Source organism: Protobothrops mucrosquamatus, unplaced genomic scaffold, assembly GCF_001527695.2.
Source record: "Protobothrops mucrosquamatus isolate PMUCROS unplaced genomic scaffold, P.Mucros_1.0 scaffold2242, whole genome shotgun sequence".
NCBI classification, from domain to species: Eukaryota; Metazoa; Chordata; class Lepidosauria; order Squamata; family Viperidae; genus Protobothrops; species Protobothrops mucrosquamatus.
In genome coordinates, this window is record NW_015388331.1 from 82,709 (window position 1) to 104,045 (window position 21,337).

The following is a 21,337-nucleotide window of genomic DNA, read 5'->3' on the forward strand; positions in this document are numbered from 1 at the left end:
GGGGCCCGCCTTCTTTCGACGTGGCCACACCGAATTCGGCCAAACGGCTGCTTCCGGCTTCCGCCTTCCGTTTGCTAAGCAACGGAACAAAAATAAAGGTGGGGAAAGGAGCGTCGCCGGAAGTCTCACTCTTAAAGGAAACGCATTTTTCACTCTCGTTCCCTGTGTAAATAAATGCATCTATGTATTGCATAGCTCAGGGGTAGGCAACCTTGGCTCTTTTATGACTTGTGGACTTCACCTCCCAGAATTCCTGAGCCAGCATGGCTGGCTCAGGAATTCTGGGAGATGAAGTCCACGAGTCATAAAAGAGTAGCTGTATCATCATTCTTTTAATTTAGTTGGGTTTCTTAATTATTAAACATTGTTTTTGCTAAACATTATTGCTAAACAAGAGATATATTTTAATTCAGTGTTTAAATTAATGGTCCCTTGGGGTTTTCACTGGATTGTACGTATCTCGGTCTCTCTGGCCAAAAGAAATGCATTATAAATCTAAGATAGTAGTTCTCCACCTTGGCAACTTTAAGATGTGTGGACTTCAACTCCCAGAATTCCCCAGCTAGCATCTCAAAGTTGCTATTGTAGAGAAGCAGTGATATAAGTTGTTATGCTGTCTAAACAAGCTTCACTGACATATTTGTATCTATTCAAATCATTAAAGGCTCACATTCAGTCATGCTATTCTATAGGGGAAGCTGGTATCACTGAACAACCCAATAAACTCAAGGCTGAATTATCACATCTTGGAGCATACAGTTTTTTAATGCTTTTAAATGATGACTGTTTTTTTATATTTTATATATTTATTGGTTTTTCTTTTTAACTGTTGTATATGGCCCAGAGCTAGGCTTCTGTTATATGGGCAACTATATAAATATAATAAATATTGTTTAAGTAAAATAATTAATTTGTATGTTGTATCAATCACCACTTAAAAAGAGACCAAAATAACTTCCCACAGAGAGAAAAGGAGAAAAGGAAAAAAAAGCAAAGAAAAAAATCCCCCTTCTTGAATTAGTAAACAGAAGGCAGGGTATATTTAAAAAAAAAATAGTAAAGTTCTAATTTATATTTTATGCAGCCTTTTCAATGAATAACCAAAAATGACTAAAATTATTTCCCATCAAGGCTGAAGTTTGCCGTCACAGTTCCTAGCGATAGATCACATGAAAGATCTCTCATGTTAAAGTAAAACAATGTCCGTAATTACAGTCCATCAAGGGAGCATCAGACTTAACAGCACTCAAGCAATTAAGTTGAAGTCTATGCATTCAAAATGAGTAAAGGCAAAAAGAAAAAAAAAAGTAAAGTGAAAATTAGAAGTTAATAGCAGAAGTTGGTGCCTCTAAAATGCAGAAGTAGCCAAGAGTTGTGAACCACTGCATCTCTCATTCTGATAAGTCTGCAAACCATCCAAAAAAACCTTGTGAGGTGATTCCAGGATATTCATCCATCAACAAAGCAGCAGAGCAAAAACAAAAAAAGACACTGCTAATTTAAAGCACCACTGCTAATTTAAGGCATCATTTTTAGAAAAGCCAGAGTATATTGATTACTATGCTGGGGTGTTGGCTTGGTGTACCATGCTATACAGGTAGTCCTTGACTTACAACAGTTCATTTAGTGACCATTCAAAGTTACAACAGCACTGAAAAAGTGACTTATGACCATTTTTCAACCTTATGATTGTTACAGCAACCCAATGGTCATGTAATTTACATTCAGATTCTTGACAACTGACTCACATTTATGACAGTTGCAATTTTCTGGAGTCATGTGATCCCCTTTTGCTGAAAGCAAAGTCAATGGAGAAACCAAATTCACTTAACAAACCTGTTACTAATTTAAGAACTGCCGTGATTAACCAATGTGGCGAGAAAAGTCGCAAAATGGAGCAAAACTCATTTAACAAATTTCTTCCTTAGCAATATAAGTTTTGGGCTCAGTTGTCATAAGTTGAGGACTAACAGTAAAAAGCACTCTTGGGGACCCTAGAGCAGCTTTTGTGACCCTATCTTCTAGGCAGATTACTCAGAGTAAGGGCTTTGCCTCATCCCAAATCACAGTGTTTCTTAACATCAGTAAGTTTTAAGACCTGTGGACTTCAGCTCCCAGAATTCCCCAACCATCATGCTGGCTGGGGAATTCTGGGCATTGGTCCACATGTCTTTAAGTTGTCAAGTTTGAGAAACATTACTCTTATCTTTTGCTGTTCTGTATACAGTTAGGGTTGCCTTTTATTTATTTCCTTCCTGTGGGCATCATTTCCCAAGGGCAAATCAGACAAATATTTTAAAAGAATTACAAATGTTCTGAATACATATTGAATAGATGGAGAAACGATACAGTACACCTGTTCTGAGGACTTCATCTTTATTTTATTTATTTTCAAGATATCCTGAAAGAGTCCCTTGACTTCAACAACTGCAAATTCAACAGGTAGATTTCGGGAGATTGGTTTGCTTCCTCCTCTCAGCTGCAACACTACTTTCTGGACTGAGTCGCTCTTGGACCATCCAACGGCCAAGCAAACTACGATTCCCAACAGGCTTTGCTTGGAATGCTCCACACAGATAGGGGAAAAGTCTCCTCTCTGTGCCTTCCTGAGTCCACGCCGATGGGAGGCGTTCCTTTCCTATCCCCCCTCCGATAGGCATTGGTATCTTCCTAAGTCAGAGCGATCTGGCAGGAGAAGCGGCCGTTGGAGCGGGTTCGGTCCGGCGGCGGCGGCGGCGGCGGATCTGTTTTCTTTCCCGCCGGGATGCAGAGTTCGGATCTGGGCAACAGGGAACAGGGCAAAATCTGGCACCGCAGGCCCTCCCCGGCAACACAGCAGGGGTAACTTTCCGTAGTTGCGGCATCATTGGTTGCATTTTTAGCAGCTATTCAGCAATGGAGCTTCCATCTTCAGTGATAGTCTATCTGTTTCCAGCAAGAATGACGCTTTTCATCACCTTCTGCTCAGGCGTTAAATTAGCCCATGGCCCTCTAAAAGAGCTGGACTCCCAACTTCCATCAGCCCCCAACAAGGGAAGAGAGAGCACTTTTGGGAGGGCGGATGGGGTATGTGGAGTGCACAGGTGATACAATGAAGGGGTCAATGTCCCTTTGTTTTACGCTGATAAAAATAGAATTTTGGAAAGATGCAGAATGCATGGATAAGACATGGTGCAACTGCCTTAAATATACTTACTGTACTAAGTAGAGTTTCTCAGCTATAATTGATAAGAAGAAACCACTCCAGATTAAAAAGTCCCTATTTCTTTGCAAAAAGTGGCTGACCTCATATAAGGGAGAGGTACGTAGGTGTGTGCGTTCTCTCCCAGGAGAATCAGTTATTACATCCATAAAAAATAATAGCTATCATTTGAAGTGGATTTATTTGATAGGGATATGACCCACTGAAACTCTGTCATAGGGGTAAGCATCTGTTTTTCTGTTGGGGATTGTGTCCCCATAACATGGATGGTGGGCTCATTTCATCCCAGTCAGGGAATTAAGCAGTTTGTAAGACAACTGCCAAAAAATATGCAAGGCCACCCATTCTCTCCCTCTAGATATTTTTCTCCCTGTTCTGACATAATCTCCTTTCTGCTACAGTTCTCCATATATTAACTTCATTTTGCTTTCTTTCCAGAATCATTGTAAATATTATTCATACTACCACAGGATATCATTCCAAGACAATACGTTTTTTGAATGTGGCTTTCGACTGTTCAGGCGAGTTTCTACTTGCTGGAGATCATCAAGGGAATATTTATAGTTTTGATTTGGTGGGCAACAGGTTGGTATGTCATATGTCTCTTTCATCGTTCAGTTTATGCTTGCTTAAAATATATGAATTGCTTAGATAGCAGTACAAGTATGCTAGCGTCATGTGGGCTTTTCCCAAGATGCTCTCCATATACACAATGAATAAAAATAATTATTAATATTGAAATAATTATTGCATTATTAATAAAATAATATTTTGTTGAGGGTTGATTATGGCCTAAGTTTATTTTACTTCTCACATTTCAAGGCCGTCAGACTCTTTAACAACTTATAGATAAAAAGAGAGATCTATAACAATACATCTGTAGAGATAGATATAAACACACAGAGACACACACATACAGTACATATGCACACACATACAGAGAGATATATACAGAAATACAAGAAGATCTGCCTTGTTTTAGAATAAGTTGAGTCCTCTGGTTAAATTATTCTCTTTTAGCATTAGCGTGGTTATCTGTTAGCCAGTGTGTAAGGAGTCTATGAAACATTCATAGATTGCTTGACTTGACAGCTGCTGTAACTGATGTCTTATTATGCTCTGCCGGAATAAATTTGTTTTGTCCCAATAGGTTTAACCTGGTTCAACGAACAGGGCAAGCTTGCACTGCTCTGGCATTTACTCTTCGTAGGAAAACAGAATTCCTTGTGGCTTTGGCAGATTATTCCATCAAATGCTTCGATACAGGTAATTTAAAAATTTCCAATCCATAGTAGACAGCTTGTCAAAGGTGCTGGGACAACAGCTCCCATAATTCCTGATGGACTTCATAATTCCATAATGAACCAACTCCCAGAGTTCCTCAGCCAGAATTCTGGGAGTTGAAATCCACACATCTTATGCCAAGTTTGAAAAACACTGCTGTCATGTGTGCAGACTATTTCAAGTTTGAAACAGTTATTTTGACCGTATGGAACTCATTCATCTCAATCGGTACAAAACTTACTGGTAGAAATTATCTGCTTACGTTTGTGCAAAACCACTTAGGTTTGTGAGGAACAGCTAGACTGAGATCCAAAGAAGGAATAGTTCTAGTTCCAACTGTTCTGTTCCAGGCTTAGAATGCTGTACTTCTGCAATGGTCCAATCACCACTGGGCCATTTCTAGAGTGGTTGGCACAATCTCCTCTGAAGTCATGTTTCTTTCAAATTTGAAATCTTAAAGTCTCCTGGTTCTTTCTGTGTTGGTTCTGACCTTTCCCTCCTCTTTCTTACTTCCACAGCAACCAAAGAGCTTGTTAGTTGGATGAGAGGACACGACTCTTCGGTGTCTTCAATCTCAGTTCATGGCTCTGGCAGATATGCCATCACGTGTTCTACAGATACAGCCCAGCTTTGGGACCTGGACACGTTCCAGCGCAAAAGGAAGCTGAACGTCCGCCATTCTGTGGGGATCCAGAAGGTGAATTTTGAGATAGTCCTCCATTGCCAAATTAATGCTCTGGTCTCCTGAAATCTGTGGCCATTTTCAATTTTTGTCAGGTCCCAATGAGGATCACACTAAAACTGACTTTATGGAAGGAAAACTTTCTCTTTGGTTTACATCCACTTTAGTCTTTTGATCCCTGGATCCCACTGTTAGGTATTCCTTAATTTGAATTTGTCTGGCAGCTGCTCTCCTGTTGTAAATTGTCTTAGTTCAGTTGTTGCTGATGAACTGATTTAACACTGAGGATTTGGGCCAAGAGTGGATTTCTGCTTCCTGTTTGGTCTCTGAATATTAGGGGCGTTAGACCCCAGCAGAAGGTGAGGGGGAACCGTTCTAGGAACCAACCACAATCATTTTGGGGGAGAGGGGATTCACCATTACAAAAAATTGCAATGCAGTCATGGACTTTTGGAATGGAGATAAAAATAGAGAAGAAAACATGTTATCTTCTCTATGAACTCAGCAAATCAGTGCCACCTGATTTGGTCTGGGAAGTTAAGACGGGAGTCTCTGTCACCCTCAACGTGTGATCCGTTTGTGATCCTTATCAGAGAACCCTGCCACATTCGCAAGGCATTTTCAAAGCCAATAAACACAGCCGAATCAAGGCTTTCAGAAGCCTCAATCAAAAAAGGAGAAAATATAAAACATATATGTTCCTTTAACGTCAAAATATATACAGGTGGTCCTCAACTTACGACCATTTGTTTCGTGATTGTTCAAAGTTGCAGGGTGCTGAAAAAAGTGACTTACAACGGGTCTTAGCACTGACGGCCATCACAGGATCCCTGGTTAGCAAATGGCATGTATATACAATAGTTGCAGGATCCCAGGATCCCGTGATCGCCATTGGCGATCTTCCCAGGAGGCTTCCAACAAGCAAAGCCAGTAGGGAAGCCAAATTCACTTAATGACTGCATGGTTTGTTTTAACGACTGTAGCAAAAATTATACAGTTCAGTGTGATTCTTTTTAACAATGGCTTCACTTAGCAACGGAACTTCCAGTCCCAATTGTGATCATAGGCAATTATGAGGGTACTTGTCTAATACTCGCTCTGAAGAGAAGCTGCTCGTTTTAAAACGTCTTTTCCATGTGCTTGTTGTCCCTGTGCTTTCAGGTATTCTTTCTTCCCCTGAGTAACACCATTCTCAGCTGCTTCAAAGATAACTCGGTCTTTGCGTGGGACTTTGATACTCTTCGTTGCAAGTATCAGCTACCATCGCCCATCGAAGGTTCTTCATTGCACTACAAGGTCTTTGCCGTGACCCGGTAGGCCTAGTCTTTAAGCCTGCAAATCTCCTACCTCATCCTCTTTGAATTTACTTTTCGCTAAAGTCCAGATTGGACTTTACTAAATGCAGGGCTTAGTCCTGCAGAGGAACAATACAATGCAATTAAAATAATGAAATTATAACTGGGTGGCTGAGGAATTCTGGGAGTTGAAGTCCACAAGTCTTAAAGCTGTCAAGTTTGAAGACCTCTGATGTAGAGCATAGATCCTGCAAAGCTTATTCTCTCTGAGTGAGCTTCAGCCATTGCCCAGTTGCCTCTATGCTAGAAGTTGGTTTAGAAGCTTTCTAGAGACTTTAATAATAATAATAATAATAATAATAATAATGATAATGATAAAGTTGGAAGGCACCTTGGAGGTCATCTAGTCGAACCCCCTGCTGGACCCTATACCATTTCAGACAAATGGCTGTCCAGTCTCTTCTTAAAAACTTCCAGTGTTGGCGCATTCACCGCTTCTGGAGGCAGGTTGTTCCACTGGTTAATTGTTCTAACTGTCAGGAAGTTTCTTTAGACTCCAGTTTTCCCAGATCTTAGTGACCCTCCAAGCAAGCGATAATCCAAAATGCCTGGCAAGAGCATTGGGTTGCCTCCTGGGAGTTAAACACATTTAACCTTGAAATAAATCTCCCCAAACTCCATGAGATGTAGTGTCCACAAACATAAGCCTGTTTGCAGAATGTTAAATTAGTCACCGTAAGTGATTATTTCATTGTCACGGCGTTCCTTGGAGTGTCCCAACCAGAGATTGTTTAAATCCAGATAAGGAATCACTTGATTTTATACCATCTTGAAACCAGAGATCCTATACGTCAGACTGATTCCTTATCCGGACTGAGCAGTCCTTCGCAAGTCATACTTGAGCGCTGTGAGAGTAAGCTATGAGTTTGAGATGTAAGCTGCCACGAAGATGAGTAGATTAATGCCCATTGTCTTGTGCGGGGTTTCAGAGATGGCCGCGTCCTGGCAGCGGGAGGCAAATCAAATCACCTCCACCTGTGGTGCTTGGAGTCTAAGCAGCTGCTACGAATTATCCAGATGCCAACCCAAGTGCGAGCCATCCGCCAGCTGGAGTTTCTTTCTGACAGTTTTGATGGGGGCTCTAATCAGGTGAGTGACAGAAGCTGAAGCACAGGAAGAAGAGTATTGATCAGAATCAGATAGCCATCGAATGGGTATTATTCACACTTTATACCACCTTATTCCACCCTCCCTTTCTTTTCCAATTGAATTTTTATTGATTTTCCAGTTTTATGTTTAAATATTTGAAAAGCAACGTGGCAGCTGGGTTGGTTCATAATTCAATAACATCCTGATTTCTTTAGTACAGATCACAAACTAGTGCATTAAATATTTCCTCTCTTTTTCCTTTGGCATTTACTGCCTCACATTTAAATTAATACAATTCTTATTATATCAATTTAATACAAATAACTTTTTTTTACATTTATCAATAACTTTTAGTTTATACATATCTTAGTCATTTTAACATTCAGTCATTTTAGACAGTCAATGTCTGACTCCTGGTAAGTTTTTCCCAATTTCTAACTTCCATTAATATTTAAATTTAACGTTTAATATTTATAGTTTCCAAGTTTTAAATAACCCCAATTCCCTTTATCCCAATTCATCCCAAGATCTTACATCAGCTGGTTAATAATACAATTTAATATTCTTATTTTCTAATAATTTCCAAATATCTAAATTTAATAACCAAAATTTCTCTTATTTCAGCATTTAATGCTTTCTGATCCCTTTCTGATCCAGGTTTAAGATTTAGCATGTGATATGAGTCAGCCTGACTCTGTTTAAAGCTGCAGCCAAAAAAACCTTGAAAGATTTTTTTTTTCCTCAGATGCATGTCCCACTACAGGTAGTCCTCGAGTCAACGACCGTTTATTTAGTGACCGAAGTTACAACAGCACTGAAAAAAGTAACTTAGGACCGGTTTTCACACTTAACGACCGTTTCAGCATCCCCATGGTCACGTGATCACCATTTGTAACCTTCCCAGCCAGATTCCAAGAAACAAAGTCAACGGGAGAAGCCAGTTTCATTTAACGACTGTAGCGATTCGTTTAGCCATTGTGGCAAAAGTCATAAAATGGGGCAAAACTCCCTTAACAACCGCCTTGTTTAGCAATGAAAGTTGTGGGCTCAGTTGTGGTCATAAGTTGAGGACTGCCTGTCGTTCTAAATATCTTGAATTGCAGTAAATCATGGTTTGTTTTTTAATAAATTACTAAAATGAATGCAAACGAATTGTCTTTTAAATCTCTTTTTTTCCCCTCTCTAGGTCCTTGGAGTGCTGAGCCAAGATAATATCATGAGATTGATCAACATCAGTACTTGCAAACTGCTGTTTGACCTTGGCAGTCACGAAGAGGGAATCAGCGTTGCTGCAGTGAGCCCTTCTGGAAGATACATTGCAGCCGTGATGGAGAATGGCAGCCTTAGCATATACAGTGTCCAAGCTCTGACCCAAGAGGTCAACAAGGTAGGCTGGAAGGAAACCTCCAAACGTCCCATTTCTCCTTTATGTGTTTGGTCTAGGCCAGAGGTAGGCAACCTTGGCTCTTTTATGACTCGTGGACTTCAACTCCCAGAAATCCTGAGCCAGCTTGGCTGGCTCAGGAATTCTGGGAGTTGAAGTCCACAAGTCATAAAAGTGCCAAGGTTGCCTACCCCTGGTCTAGGCCAGGGGTGGGGAACCTTGGCTCTTTTATGACTTGTAGACTTCAGCTCCCAGAATTCCTGAGCCGGCTAGCTCAGGAATTCTGGGAGTTGAAGTCCACAAGTCATAAAAGAGTCAAGGTTCCCCACCCCTGGTCTAGGCACATGCAAAGAGGCTGCTAAGGGGCGATATTCCAGTGAAAACTACCAGTGCCTGTTATTCCTCGTTTCCCATGCCTGTTTCGGAATAGCAGAAAGGAAACTGACAGCAAAAGGTGCTTTGCCATCCAATAGTCATGGCCCTCAGTATGGCGTAATAAGGAGAGATGTACCCCAATGCATGCACCTTTAAACCCAGGCTAAAAAAAATACACATCCTATATTTATACACTATGTCTGAATATATAAATTATATCACAACTGAATGTGAATGCCTCTTCAGTGCTGTCTGCTAATAAAATGGCTGGGGTCAGGCTTGAAAGACCAGATCCATACCTGAAGGTCCAATTAAATCGATTTATTACTTTTAAAAAAAAAACACCCTATGCACAGGAAACTTTTCAATTAACAGTTAGCAACTGCTTGGAGTTAGATAAGAATCAACCAAATTCCAGAGGGGTTGGATTTAATTTGCTTGTGGCTATGTAGGGATTCTAGGCTGATCCCTTTTTTAACTCTGCCCCCAAGTTCTGCCACACCTCCTCCTCCTGCATCTGAGCTCCCACTACTTGGTTAACCACAAACAGTCAAACCTCATTTTAGTCTAGTTCAGTGTTTCTCAACCTTGACAACTTTCAGGTGCGTGGACCTAACTCCCAGAATTTCCCAGCTAGCGTTGCTGGGAGTTGAAATCCACATAGCTGAAAATTGCCACAATTGTCAAACACTGGTCTATACAGATAGTCCTCAATATGAATCATAGTAGGGACCAGAATTTCTGTTGCTAAGCGAGACACTTGTTAAATGAGTTGCATCCATTTTTATGAGCTTTTTCATTAAACAAATCACTATAGTTGTTAAGTGAATCACGCAGTTGTTAAGTGAATCTGACTTTCCCCATTGACTGCTGTCCCATGGCCCTGGGACACGGCAACCTTCACAAATACAGGCCAGTTGCCAATGGCCAAATTTTGATCCTACGATTGGGAAAGTTTCGATGGTCATTAAGCGTCAGGACATTTTCCAGTGCTCTTTGAAACTTCAAATGGTTGCTAAGAAAATGGCAATAAGTCGAGGATTACCTGTAGTTCAGAGGGGTCTCCAAACTTGGCAACTTTAAGACATGTGGACTTCAACCCCCAGAATTCCCTAGCCAGCACGGCTAGCTGAAGAATTCTAGGAGATGAAGCCCACAGGTTTGGAGACCCCTGCTATAGTTGAATGCGCCAAGCCAGCTACCATTTACACATGGAAGATACTCAGTTTCCCAGCTCTGCTTTCGCAAATTATCTTTTCTGCTCATTTTTTTTTTAGTTTTCTTAATGGGGCAGAAATTAGATGGAATAACTGACTCCTAGAATGAAGTGAGGTTTATGTTCAGCTTCTGCAACATAGGAAGTTTGCTTCTTATTTAGATAGCATGTTTTGGTGATTAAGAACGGGCTTTCCCATCCCCCGAGTCTCCTGTGAATCTTTTAGTCCCAACAAGGGGAGGATTTTTAACAGATACCCGAAATCTTGGCTTTTTCAGCCTCCCCCACCTCTGTTTAAAGTGATTGAGGAATCTAAAAACAAGTTGGATGCCAACAAACTTACTGTGAGAGTCACATCCAGAACCTCAGAGAGGCCGTGGAAAGCCAAAAAAGGCAAAATCCAGTCCAAGGTGTTGAAGCCTCCGCTTGACATGTCGTATGAGGACAAGGAGGTAAGAACTGAACCCCAAACTCGGTGACTGAGGTAGGAAAGGCAAACCTAATAGTTCCCATTAAAGAGCTTCTTTTACATAATTTTAGAAATGCTTTTCTTTCCTCTCCCCCCCCTTGCCACCCTCCCCACCACTACAGCTAACTGGGAATAGAATTAAGAGAGAGATTCCGCTCAGGGACTTGTTCATAGGTGTGAGTGGAGGGGGGTCCACAAGGTCATCTAGTCCAACCCCTGGTTCAGTGCAGGAATTCACAACCCCAGGGGTCTTCAAACCTTTTCATGCCATGAAGTTGTTAGTTAAAAGCTTTTCCAGAACCAATGATCATCAAAACATCAGTCATGGTGTTCTCTTTCAGGGGAGATTGTTCCCCCTGTCCGCAATTTTGCACTGCAACTTAGCAAAATTGCTGCAGATGCTCCTGACTGCATTCAGGTGAACTGGGGTCAGAGTTGGGGGGTTGCATTGGTCTCTCTCTGTGGAACCCAAACTCTGAATTCCACCCTTCCATCAGATGGCTGTTCAGCCTCTGAAAAATTCCAGCGCCATAATCCTGAGTGTCTGAATATGGAAGTTAAGCTAGATCACAAAAACTATGATCCTTTATTGGAGAAGTTGAGCAGCTATCTTTAAGCCAAGGAACACAGTGGGGGAAGTGGGGGAAGGAGACTATAGCTGAAAGGAACAGAGCAATGGCTGAAAGGCCCCAGAAAAAAATGATTTATTTTTACATTTAAGTATGGTTCACATTAAATTGAAAATACAAACTGTTGATATGACTTGTCAGAGCATGCACAGTCTTATTGCGCTGAGATAACCCAGGAGTAAACACAGTTAACAGTGGTCTATATTAAATGGTGGTTTATCTTATACTATCTACAATATCATACACCAGGAACAATATACATACACGTTCTAACACAGCAGAATCCAACACACAGCAGTTACAGGAGGAAAAGGGAAGAGAGAGCACACATCTGCGGAGCCATCCCTTTTATACAAAGCTCTTAAAGAGACACAGACCCTGCTTGCTCTTAAAGAGACACAGACCCTGCTGAGTCAGTCCCATCATTACATCTTAGATCCTACATTACATCAGCTGGTTAGCTTTTAAACCAGACATGTCAAACACAAGGCCCGGGGGCCGGATGCGGCCCGCGAAGTGGTTTCATGTGGCCCACGAAGCCATCCTGGAAACAGTGAGGGAACGGCCCCCGCTGCCTGGGCCCTGGCCCAGACTGGCTGGGAGCCAATGTACAATTTTGTGGTGGCCATTTATGCTAAAACGCATTCACTCTTAGCTCCACAAGGCCGTCTAGAAACAGCGAGGAACCAGCCCCTGCCGCGTCGGCCCCGCCCCCTGGGTACATGCTGGGGAGGTGTGACCCTTTGTGAGGAATGAAGAAATGGACCATGCCTTGGCGCTTGCCCCAGTCCCACCCCCTTCTGCCAGAGACCCCCACTCCTGCCCAGGCCCCCACAGGCACCCTTGATGTGAACGATGTAGAGCTGGCCATGCCCACCCAGTAGGCCACACCCACTCCATCCACACCCACCCAGTAGGCTGCGCCCACCCTGGCCACACACGCACACCCCCGAGGGCAACCCCAATGCTGATGCGGCCCTCAATGAAATTGAGTTTGACATCCCTGTTTTAAACCATTACCTTGACATGGGTGCTCCCCCCTTTTCTCCATCCATTAAAAATTTCAGTGTGATGGCACTTCTGTCCAAGGCTTGGAGGGAGTTGGTTGTGATTTAGGACATGCCTACCATAATAGAGTCCTTTTAGGAAATGGAAATATTCCAATATGATGGAAAGCATGGAATGATAGTGTTGGAGACTAAACTTGCAGAATGGCCATTACAAAGCTAGATTAAAAATCAGAATAAAGTCTGTGCGTGTGTGTTTACGTTCTTTTTAAAAAATCGTGGCAAACAGAATGGTGCTCTCTGAGCTTGATCGTTTTCTTGCAGACATTTCATTACCAAACTAGGTAACATCGTCAGTGCTAGCTGGTGGAACTGTGCCTACATGCAAATTTCTCCCATTTGTCTATTTTCTGAAGCGTTGGACGCCCTTATGTGGTACCGACAGAAGAAAATATTTGTAGCTCAGGGTTGAACTGTGGAGTCCTTGGTGTTCTCTGAGCTTAGTGGTTTTCTTGCAGACGTTTCATTACCAAACTAGGTAACATCATCAGTGCCGGCCACAGAGAATGCTGATTTGACATAAAGGAAAATCAGAGATCGTTTCCTCAGATTGCCACATTTAGAATGGAGGGAAGATTCTTGGGGTGAATTGCAGCCCACATGGGGAAGAAATAACCCTCTCACTCCTATTGCAGAACGAACTGCCGGAGGGGCTGAACAAGAAGCGTCTCCAAGCTTTGCTGAAAGGGTTTGGAGAGTATCCAGCAAAATACAGGTCTGTGAAGTCCTGCACGCCGAGCCCAGTGTCTTGCATTCTAAACAGGTAGCCAACATTGGCCCTGCCCTGCTCATTTGCTTTACGATTGCAGGATGTTTATCTGGCGCTCCTTGCTTCGCCTGCCGGAAAATCACTTGGCCTTTAACAGCCTGTTGGATAAAGGGACCCATTCTGCCGTCGCACATCTTCAGAATGAATACCCAATTAAAAGCAGGAAGCTCTTGAGAGTCTTACAAAGGTAAGGGTCGGACTGTTTTATGCCAGAGATGTGAGGTGCATTTGCTATACAGATAGAACGTCAGAGGCCACCTCACGCTTGCCCTTCACCAATCTTTCAATATTATCTGCCATGAATTTTAAGGGGGATGGATTGGAGGGGGGAGGCTTTGAGAGAAACAAAACTTTACGGTATCTCTCCAAGATGGGTTTCAAAGACAAACCGACATGGCTGGCTGGGGAATTCTGGAAATTGAAGTTCCACACTTCTTAAAGTTGCCCAGGTTGGGAAACACTGTTTCAGAGGGATCTGTTGTTTTTTTTTATTGTGCAAGATTCTTGCCTACCTTTTCCACAAAATCCCTTTTCTTTGTCCTCAGGACCCTTTCTGGCCTGGCTCACTGGTCCACCATCTTTGGCGAGATGCCTTACATCCCTTTGCTGGTTTTCCCCTTTGTCAAACTCTTCCAGAACAATCAGCTTATCTGCTTCGAGGTGGCGGCTACCGTTATAAGTAAGGAAGGATTTTTGATGGAAAGGTCACCAAACAGTTCAATGTCTGGCAGAGCTTAAATGTTGCCGACGGGAAATTGGAGCTCATTTCTGCATAGAGAGTTGTGTATGTTCATCACAGCTAGGTGAATGGAATTTATATAATAATAATAAAGTTGGAAGGGACCTTGGAGGTCATCTAGTCCAACCCCCTCTCAGGCAGGAAATCCTATACCATTTCGGACAAATGGAAGTTGAGTACTACTAGTCCTCGACTTACAATCACAGTTCAGTCCCAAATTTCTGTTGTTAAGCGCGACAGTTGTTGAATTTTGCCCCATCTTACAATCTTCCTTGGCACGGTTGTTAAGTGAATCACTGCAGTCGTTCAGTTAGTAACATGGTTGCTAAGTGAGTCTGGCCTCCCCATTGACTTTGCTTGTCAGAAGGTCCGAAAAGTGATCACATGACCCCAGGACATCGCAACGGTCCTAAATACAAGGTCCGAATTTTGATCACGTGACCACGAGGATGCTGCAAAGGTCCTAAGTTGGAAAAACGGCCCTTAGTCATTAGTCAGTTTTCGGTCTCATTTAAATGAATGGTTGCAAGTCGCAGGCTACCTGTATTCCAGACAAAACCGTGGCCAGCTGAAACTCTGGAGCAACTTGGTTTCCGTTCGAAGCCTCTGAGTATCTTGGGAAGGTGGAGGAATCCAACTTGCCAGTTGCAGCTCCAGCCTCCTTTTTTTGCCAAGGAAAAACAATGCAGGCGGTAGAGAAATCCAGAGGACCCCTTCAGGTCCCTTATATTTCCTCAGTTTTGTGCCTTCCAGATATATTGGACTGTAGTTCTCATGTTCCTCAGGTGGCTGAGGAAAAAAGGGCCACTCAGAGGTCCTGCATTTGCCATTGTGAAAGAAATCTTTGCCTTTGCCTTCAGGTAACACTTCGTTGAGATACAGCCAATAACTGCTGAGATTCTTTTATGTTTTCTTTTTCAGTCAATTGGTGTCAGCACTGGTTTGAATTTTTCCCAAATCCTCCTATCAATGTCCTCAGTATGGTGGAAAACATTCTAGCACATCATGACAAAGAGCTTCTTCACCATTTGATGAAGTACAATATAACCTCTCAGGTAAAAAAGAAAAGAAAAGAAAGAAAAAGGAAACTGCTTTTTACATTGAGATGAGCCATAAACCGTGGTTTGCAAGCAACTGAGATTTTTGTTTTTGTGAAGGGTGTATGGAATCAAACAACCATATTGTTTCTTAAGAAAAATGCGGGAAGACAGTTTGTTATTGTATACAGCAATGTTTTTCAACCTGGGGAACTTTAAGAAGCCTGGCTGTCTGGGGAATTCTGGGAGTTGTAGTCCACACCTCTTAAAGTTGTTGAGGTTGGGAAACACCAATACAAGGCATAAAGGCAGGGGTGTCAAACTGCTGGCCGGCAAGCCAGATGCGTCATGCCAAAACCATGCCCCCCCATTTCCAGCAATGGGGAAAAAGTCATGATATGTCACGACACATCACGTGACGTTGCGAGTTTGACACCCCTGCATTAAGGTGTCAAAAACTCTGAAAATTTATCACCATCTTTTTAATGTGAGAATGCAAATTCAAGGTGGGCATCCCATATGCTCAAGTAAACATTTATCTTGCAGTCACCACACCACCCCAAGAGACTTGGGCCCTCATATTTTCAACTTGTACTTTGTATGCTTGTGGTATGTCCAGCAACATGAGCATCCAAAGTGGTACCTTACATTTTTGTGTAAATTAGGTTATGTCTATTTGAGGTTTATGGTACATTTTTTCTGCATTTCTTGCCTGTAGTCTGGCAGTTGTAGTAAGGAAACAACCATGCAGAAAGGTTTCAGAAATCATAGAAGGCTCCGTGATCTCAGATTCCTAGCCCCAATTTATAACCAAAGATTACAGTCTTCAATAGCAATAGCATTAAGGCTTCTATACTGCCCCATAGTTCTTTACAGCACTCTCTGGGTGATTTACAATGTCGAATAATTATTTGCATCTTGCCCCCCAACAATCTGGGTCCTCATTTTACCAATCTCCGATGGAAGGCTAAGTCAATCTTGAGCTGGTCAAGATCGAACTCCAGGCTGCGGGCAGAGTTTGCCTGCAATGCTGCACTTTAATCACGTACCACCAGGGCTTCAATCCATCTGTTAAGTTGTAATTCTGTACATAACAAAACTTCCTTTTAAAACTGGTATCCTCTAAAACGCCCGGATTATCATTCCTGTCACTCCAACCCAAGTTGTTCCTAGACAAGGTATATGAACCTGGGACAATTGGAATCTGAATTTTCCAAGATGTAATGAGCTTTCCCCCCCCCCCCCCGGACATTTTGTGCTTGAGCTGATCTTGTTTTGACGCGCAAGATACAGCGACTATAACTGATCTCTCTGCCTGTAACTGCAGAGCTATGCCTGGCCCCTTCTGGAAACCATGTTCTCCGAAGTCCTGACAAGGGAAGAATGGCTTAAAATGTTTGATAATATCTTCTCCAACCACCCTTCCTACTTGCTGATGGTGGTGGCTGCCTACCTTATCTGCTCCAGGGCTCCATTGCTGCATTGCAGTCAGAAGGAGGACTTTGAGGTAAGTCCCTTGCTGTATGTATGTATTTATTGACTTACTTATTCGTATCCCGCCTTTATTATTTTTACAAATAACTCAAGGCAGCGAATATATCCAACTCATCCTCCTCCTGCTCTTTTCCCCACAGCAACAGCAACCCTGTGAGGTAGATTGAGCTGAGAGAGAGGGACTGGCCCAAAGTCTCCCAGCTGGCTTTCATGGCTAAGACAGGACTTGAACTCAGGGTCTCCCGCTTTTTAGCCTGGTGCGTTAAAAATTTGACCAAGCAGTATGTGCTGGACCGGATTGTAGCCAGCTAGAAAACTGTGTTAGAGTATTAGCATTTACAGGGTTAATGTTGTATCATTGAGAGAACTGTATGTAAGAAGATATAGCATTTAAAGGGTTAAATGCTGTTTCCTTAAGAGATGGCTTATGGGTAAGGTAGTTTCAGTTGTTAGTTAATCTTATAGCTTATCTAGTTAAGTGGGAGGAGTTTAAAAGTTATTGCTGGACTTCCTGGCTTTGTGCCATTATATCATCTCTCTGCATGGATTCCTGGCCGCAAGGCTAGGAAGCTCCATGCCAGCCTGTAACTTTTATGCAGGATGGAGGAATCCATTATCCTTTTACCTATGGGAATGAACAATATGCAAATAACCAGATGTATCTTCTGCATAGTAAGTCTTTGCTTAGAATTCCTGGACAATAAATATTGTTTTAAAATCGTTCTCATTGAGTTTATGCTGTCCGGACCAGAACTACAAGGCATCTTAGTTCATGGTTCTGGAATACAGTATGATCCAAGGCTAAGCAGATCTGTTTGTGAGTTCTAGTCCACTTTCTGGAAATGGGTTTAGAAACCTGGATTTTCCTGCCTGACACATGAAACATAGATCAGGCCATATAGTAAAGCTCCTATTCGGTATTTTACTCATGGGTAAAATCACTAGATGAGAAGAAAGAGAAGAAATAATGGATGTAGCTTTGCCCTCAGAAGGCCACTTGTAGAAACCCTCTGCAAAGTTTGGAACCTGGAAAACGGATCCTTAACTTGGCAGTTGGACAAAATGAAAAGGGGATCCCTGGAAGAATCAACCCTCCAGCTTAAGGAAGGTGTCAGGAAGGCCTCGCACATCTTCTATCCCTCCGATCCTTTTTTTAATAGATATACATTTATTAAATTTTCATAATATAAAATACAATTGGAAATAAAGATAGTAGGGAAATGGGGAAGGGGGAAAAGGAGGGAAAGAGAAGTGTGGGGTAGGAGGAAAAAGCAGAAAAAATGTTAACTTCCAACTTTTCTCAGTGCAGTAGAATAAAAATAGTAAAGTCCAAGTCTAAACTTTTTGCTTCTACATATTCAATATACTAGCTCAGGGGTAGGCAACCTTGGCTCTTTTATGACTCGTGGACTTCAACTCCCAGAATTCCTGAGCCAGCATGGCTCAGCTTGGAAACCTCTCCCTTTCCCCTCAGCATGGCTGGCTCAGGAATTCTGGGAGTTGAAGTTCACGAGTCATAAAAGAGCCAAGGTCGCCTGCCCCTGTTCTAGCTATTTCTGTAACAACAGACTTATCTATTCAGCACCAAAGCCAAATTTTCTCTCTCTCTCTCTCTCTCTCCCTCCCTCCCTCCCTCCTTCTCCCCAACTCACTTCACAGGGTTTTTGTTGTGGGGAAAATAGGAGAAGGAAGGTGTATTGGATATGTTCACCGTCTTGAGTTATTTGTACAAATACTAAAGTAAGGATACAAATAAAGCCTCCAAATGTAGCATGATATGATATGGATAATTGTACAAATAAATAAATTGAAGAAACTTAGCAGCTTGAGTATGGTTTTCTTTGTGCCTCCGCTGGGCTGCAGTACTTCTTCCACCATCGGAACCACCTGGACGTCAGCGTGGTGATCCGAGAGGCCTACCATCTCATGGAGTGCACCCCAGACGACATCCATCCCGTCCGTATGCTGGAGGACTTTGCACCTCTGACCAAAGGACAGTACCCCATCTTTAACAAGTACCCCAAGTTCATTGTGGATTACCAGTCCCAGGAGCGAGAACGGATCAGGCAGGAGGAAATTGAGTACTTGAGAGAGAGGTAGGTATTCTTGGATCCGATGGAAAGATGAATATGAACATAATTTAGATGGAGGAACATCATAGTAACACTGTTAAAGGCTCACTCAGACCCATGGGCTCAGATATTCAATGCCAATAGAGGATTACACCTCATATATTTGCCTTTTTCTTCACATTTTTGATCTGATTTACATAGAGTAACCTTCACTGAATCAGACCAGATGGGGAGCACCAGGGAAAAAAATGTAAAAAATGTCCGAGCACATCTTCACATTCCCTAATCATTATTAATGCAATTCAATGCCCTGAAAGTACTAGTGTTTGAAGAAAGCAAAATATTGTACGACAATATCCATCCATTATTCTAGCAAGCACAGCATCTTTGCTGACCAAGATGATTGAATTACAGTCCAAGACAAATGGGAGGTTGGAAAAGCCTGTTCTGGACTTTTATAGAATATAAGCTAGCTCAGGGGTAGGCAACCTTGGCTCTTTTATGACTCGTAGACTTCAACTCCCAGAATTCCTGAGCCAGCATGGCTGGCTCAGGAATTCTGGGAATTGAAGTCCACAAGTCATAAAAGAGCCAAGGTTGCCTACCCCTGAGCTAGATTGTCCCAAAAGTGCTTTTTCAAAAAGCGACTAGACCAGAGCTGAAGACGTTTCATGGATGAGAAGGGAATTGTCTTCGAGGAAAAAACAAAGTCCAATTTCCTTCTGGAAAAGCACTTTTGGGGCAACCGTGACTTGGATGGCTGAAACTCTCCATAGACAATAAGCTATATTGGTTTACTCTTGTGAGTTCAGTCTGAAGGTCTTAAGGCAGTCCAATTTGAGGTTGTAACCTGATACGTGTATGAACCCAGCGTAAATTGAGCCTCTGTTTGGGAGTTGAACTGTCTGACTTCTCTGTCTGATCTTTGGGAGATAGGGAATAAAGTGTTTGGGGGGAAAAACGATTGTCAGAAAGAAAAATGAGTATCACCCTTGCATGCTATGAATTGCTTTGGTCAATGTTCTCCACCGTGGAGAAAGTTGACTTTGACCCTATAGCCAGAATAGGTGTCCTGCTGATCAGATGAAACATGAGTCAATCCGTGGCTGAAAGCAAGACTAACCTCCTTTCCCTGCCTGTCTGGAGAGGACAACAGGATTCCTTGACCCCTGCAGAGTAGAGCATCGCTGATTCAGTGCTTCCTCACAGGCAGCTGCTGCATGAAATAGAAGCTAAAGCAATCGAGCACCGAGTGGAGGATGAAACATGGTATCGAAAGCAGGAGCTGCTTCAAGAAGCTGAGGAGCAAAGGAGGAAGATTCTACTCACCGAAGAGGAAAAACTAGTGGAACAGAGACGGCGGTAGGTTCGGGGTTACATCTTTGCTCCTAGTTGGTAGTTGTCAGGAAACTGAATGCTGAGCTTCAGAACAACGCCTGCTTCAGATACTTTTCGTCTTAACAATAATGGATCATTCTGGGGGTACCTACACCCCTGGTTCTGAATCATGACAGCCGGTTGCCCCCTACCCCGTGGTCACAAGACCGCGGGTCAGGCATTCAGCAACCGACCCGCTCCTATCTGGAAAGCCCAGGTAGAAAGCAAGTGGAGGCTGCAAGATCACGCTTCAAGGTCCAGGCTATGTGCCCGCGAGTGATCATAAGCCAGACACGGGGCTGGACTTAACTAATATATACAGACCATGGTATCTAAGCCTCTCTCAATATAGGAAACAAACCAAAGCACCCTAATTCAGAGGTCCCCAACCTTTTGGGCATCAAGGACCAGTTCCATGGAGAGAGGTTTTTCCGCGGACCAGAGGGTGTGTGGTTTTGTGTGCTGCCTGCATCCCATGGATGGGGCTTTGCTTGTTTGTGCGAGCCAGTTGCTGGCATGCCGCGGCCCGGCACTGGTCCACAGACCGGGGGTTGGGGACCCCTGCCCTAATTGTTGTCTACTCAGTTATTCAGTTGGTATCCATTCCTCTTACAAAATGGAGTTTGCCTGCTTTAGATCACTCCTTTGTAGAGATCTCTGTGTCTCTGGATGAAAACCATTTATGCCTGAGAAAAAGATAAGCGAGAGAAGGATATGACAGGTCTATGAAAATATGCACAGCCGGGAGAAAATGAATGGGAAAATATTTTGGTTTCTTTTGTAATAACTGGAACCCAGGGCTGCCCAGTGAAGCTGCATCGTGAGTAGACAAATACTACTTTTTCCAGAGAGCTGGGTCTTCACATTATGTATCCAAAGTGAGATAATTTGAGCTGGGTCATTTGTGCCTGAAGTGAAAACTCTGGGTTGTTTGGCTCAATTATCCATCAGTCTGTTTTCTTGGCTTTCCGTGGTATTCTCAAGAGTCTTTTCCAACACCAAATTTCACAAGCATCAATACATTTCCTGTGCTGCTGCTTCAAAGTCCAGCTCTCACTTCCATAGATTGTCACAGAGAATACCACGGTTTGCCCAAT

At 42.7% G+C, this 21,337-nt stretch overlaps 1 protein-coding gene across 1 annotated transcript in view; it reads left to right on the plus strand.

Annotated features, from left to right (window-relative positions):
• The first annotated feature begins 2,752 nt into the window (after positions 1-2,752).
• TBC1D31 (TBC1 domain family member 31) overlaps positions 2,753-21,337 on the plus strand; it is a 28,782-nt gene continuing 10,197 nt past the window's right edge. Inside the window, exons 1-15 of the mRNA XM_015824463.1 lie at positions 2,753-2,841; positions 3,641-3,787; positions 4,353-4,468; positions 5,005-5,183; positions 6,330-6,481; positions 7,453-7,612; positions 8,799-8,999; positions 10,866-11,039; positions 13,388-13,467; positions 13,562-13,708; positions 14,067-14,200; positions 15,182-15,315; positions 16,625-16,804; positions 18,655-18,887; positions 20,073-20,225. Coding sequence (XP_015679949.1) covers positions 2,765-2,841; positions 3,641-3,787; positions 4,353-4,468; positions 5,005-5,183; positions 6,330-6,481; positions 7,453-7,612; positions 8,799-8,999; positions 10,866-11,039; positions 13,388-13,467; positions 13,562-13,708; positions 14,067-14,200; positions 15,182-15,315; positions 16,625-16,804; positions 18,655-18,887; positions 20,073-20,225 — 2,267 coding nt within the window. The 5' untranslated portion in view covers positions 2,753-2,764. The remainder of the gene's footprint in view (positions 2,842-3,640; positions 3,788-4,352; positions 4,469-5,004; positions 5,184-6,329; positions 6,482-7,452; positions 7,613-8,798; positions 9,000-10,865; positions 11,040-13,387; positions 13,468-13,561; positions 13,709-14,066; positions 14,201-15,181; positions 15,316-16,624; positions 16,805-18,654; positions 18,888-20,072; positions 20,226-21,337) is intronic.